This window comes from Penaeus chinensis, chromosome 36 (genome assembly GCF_019202785.1).
Source record: "Penaeus chinensis breed Huanghai No. 1 chromosome 36, ASM1920278v2, whole genome shotgun sequence".
Lineage (NCBI taxonomy): Eukaryota > Metazoa > Arthropoda > Malacostraca > Decapoda > Penaeidae > Penaeus > Penaeus chinensis.
In genome coordinates, this window is record NC_061854.1 from 35,718,288 (window position 1) to 35,720,787 (window position 2,500).

The 2,500-nt window shown below is 40.8% G+C and overlaps 1 protein-coding gene across 7 annotated transcripts in view; it reads left to right on the forward strand.

The window, feature by feature from the left end:
* Positions 1–2,500, forward strand: part of LOC125044599 (G patch domain-containing protein 2-like) — a 46,587-nt gene that overhangs the window by 43,266 nt on the left and 821 nt on the right. For 6 of the 7 annotated variants that reach the window (XM_047641347.1, XM_047641346.1, XM_047641344.1 and 3 more), the window contains 2 exons: positions 1,382–1,575; positions 1,899–2,500. The exon at positions 1,899–2,500 is cut by the window's right edge and continues 821 nt beyond it. In XM_047641347.1, the coding sequence (XP_047497303.1) occupies positions 1,382–1,575; positions 1,899–2,050 (346 nt within the window). In that variant the 3' untranslated portion in view covers positions 2,051–2,500. The remainder of the gene's footprint in view (positions 1–1,381; positions 1,576–1,898) is intronic. The other variant, XM_047641348.1, reaches the window with a different exon arrangement.

Consider the following 2,500-nt stretch of genomic DNA (forward strand, 5'->3'; position numbering starts at 1 on the left):
CGATAGCCGTGACCCGTCGCCATTGGGTTAACTCATAGCCTACAGAGTACATGGGCTTCACTTCATGGCTGACTTGGTCATGGCTCCAGGTGTTGTGTTATTATGTTACAGCCAACCTGGATTCAGCTCTGGGCAATGGGTCATTCCTGTAATATGATGAGGCATGCATTACATTTTATGCAATTTATAAGAACCCTTGTGCTTACACCTCATGCCTGGGGCATGAGGGTGTGGATGTGTAATGCTATGATTGGCTATTATTTTTGTATAAAAGGAAAATTTTTGCACATAGACCTGCCAAAAATTATAGAGTAAATAAAATTGTTAAGCATTGGCTGCGTCTGATAAACACACACATATTACTGGAGTAGAGGTCAAGTAAACCCCATATTCTCCCAGAGGCAGTGAGTTAAAGAATTAACAAAATTGAGTGAGGGACAAAATTGCCAGGTCATGTTAATATAACGAATGAAATATGACTGCGATACAGCTTAGCAAGCATACCGTCATGCAGGGTTAGGACCGACGTGTGGAAGAAAAGAGTAGTGGCTGGAGGAAGAACATTCTTGGCCTCAGTCATTCTCCGGATGGTTGCAAGGGACTGCAAAAGTTTGGGAATCGCTGGTGTAGACTATAATATGTACATTCTGTTGTATTTGTGTTGCCCTTCAATAATAGAATTTGTCTTAAAGAACTGCTTATTGATATCTGAAAGGTAGTTACAATGTAAGTGCATGTGTGTGAGTGCTCAGATATCTAATAAATGCTTCAATGTATATATCTGTTTTTTTTTTTTTTAATTATCAGTGTGCAAACTTTAAAGAATATCATATATGTATATGCATGCATGTGCTGTGTTTAGTTATCCAGCCTTAGCTTAGCAGAAATTTCTCTCTCTTCTTTGTTCATGACATTCAATATGTATTGATGATACATAAGTGATGTTCCCAAGAATTCCTTTAGCAGCAAATCGGAGAAACCAGTTCTGGAGAAAACTATAAAGGAATATAGTTTAAAGTGTACAAAAAGTGGCATAAGTTTATGCAGTTTCCATTGGTCCTTTGCTTTTTAAGGGAAAAGCAAACAAGTAGACAAATATAAAATATTTGAAAGATATGTATAAAGATACATAAAAAGTACCTTTAAAAGTGTGAATTGTGCTATCCTTCAGAAAAAAGGAACATTAACTCGATTTGCCTCAGAATGATCAGAATAACAGTCTTGATCGTTTCACACCAGAGCCTGGTAACAGAGCATGCTTTGCTTTTGTTGTTCCTGGAGGCATTAGGCCATAGAAGATAAAGCAAGAGAGACCCTCCCCCTCCTCCCTCTGCCCTCGCCCAATCATCATCAGCTGTTACATGACTGTATTTGTTCCCAGAAACACAATTACGAAGCAGAGGCTGGAGGTGGATAGTGAGGTAATGGCGTGCGAGGGAGCCTTCCCGGGGGGCTTGCCGGTACCCTTGAGTGACATGAAGAGACGCCGTCGCACCCCTCCCCCTCCCCCCAACAACCTGACAGAGGGCAGCAACGACTCAGTTGAGAGTGTCTTCAACAGCGCTGGAATTTCGGGTGAGGAGAGAGTGTTCAACCTGGTACTGACTCTGACTAGGCTATTCCTCTCTCTGTCTCCTGTTTTTTTCTCTCTTCTCTTCCATTCTCTTGGCTTTTCTCTTTTCTTTTCCATTTTCTTGTAATTTCTCTTTTCTCTTTTCTTGTCAGTTTTATTGGTTTTTCTTTTTTCTCTTTTTCCTCCTCCATTTCCTTGGCTTTTCTCCTTTTCCTCTTCCTCTCATGCTGTTGTCTTTTGTATCTTTCCACCTCCTATTCTTTCCCTCCTCTGTACTGATCCATTCATTTATGTGAAAAAATACCAACGCATTTGTCTTTTCCAGGGACTTCCTTCCGACCTCCAGTACCCACTGTGAGTTGGGATGATGACCTAGGAGACTGTTGTGCCGACTCCCTTTCGGAGAGATTGGCAGACTCCGAACCCGACCCCCTGCCATCACCGACGTCTCTTGGGCTCCACGACTGTACTTTATAGTCACGCCTGTTTTGCGGCAGCTGCTTTTTTATTATATTTATTTTATTTATATACTAATTTTGGGGCAGCAGCAAACTTCCTTACGTCCTCCCCATGATTACAAGCCAAGCATTTTGATCTCCACTATTTCTTTTTTAATATCTTTCTTCCCATCTTTATTTATTTTTTGGTAAGCAAAAATATTGTTGTGGATGGGAAATAAACAGTCACCAAGGCTTTACAGCTGAAAGGAAATATCAAACCGACACCTGCCCTTTCTATAGAAGTGTATGAGAAACACTAATTTTATTTTAGTTGCCCCACTCTCCCTTCAAGGCTTCTGAGGGGCAGAGGTGTCCTGATGCCCACTCCTTTTCTGTTCCTTGCCTTCACTTCCCTCTTTCCTCTCATTACTACCCCACCTAAAGAAAGAAAGTTGTATATTTTTACAAGAATATATGAAAATTATAG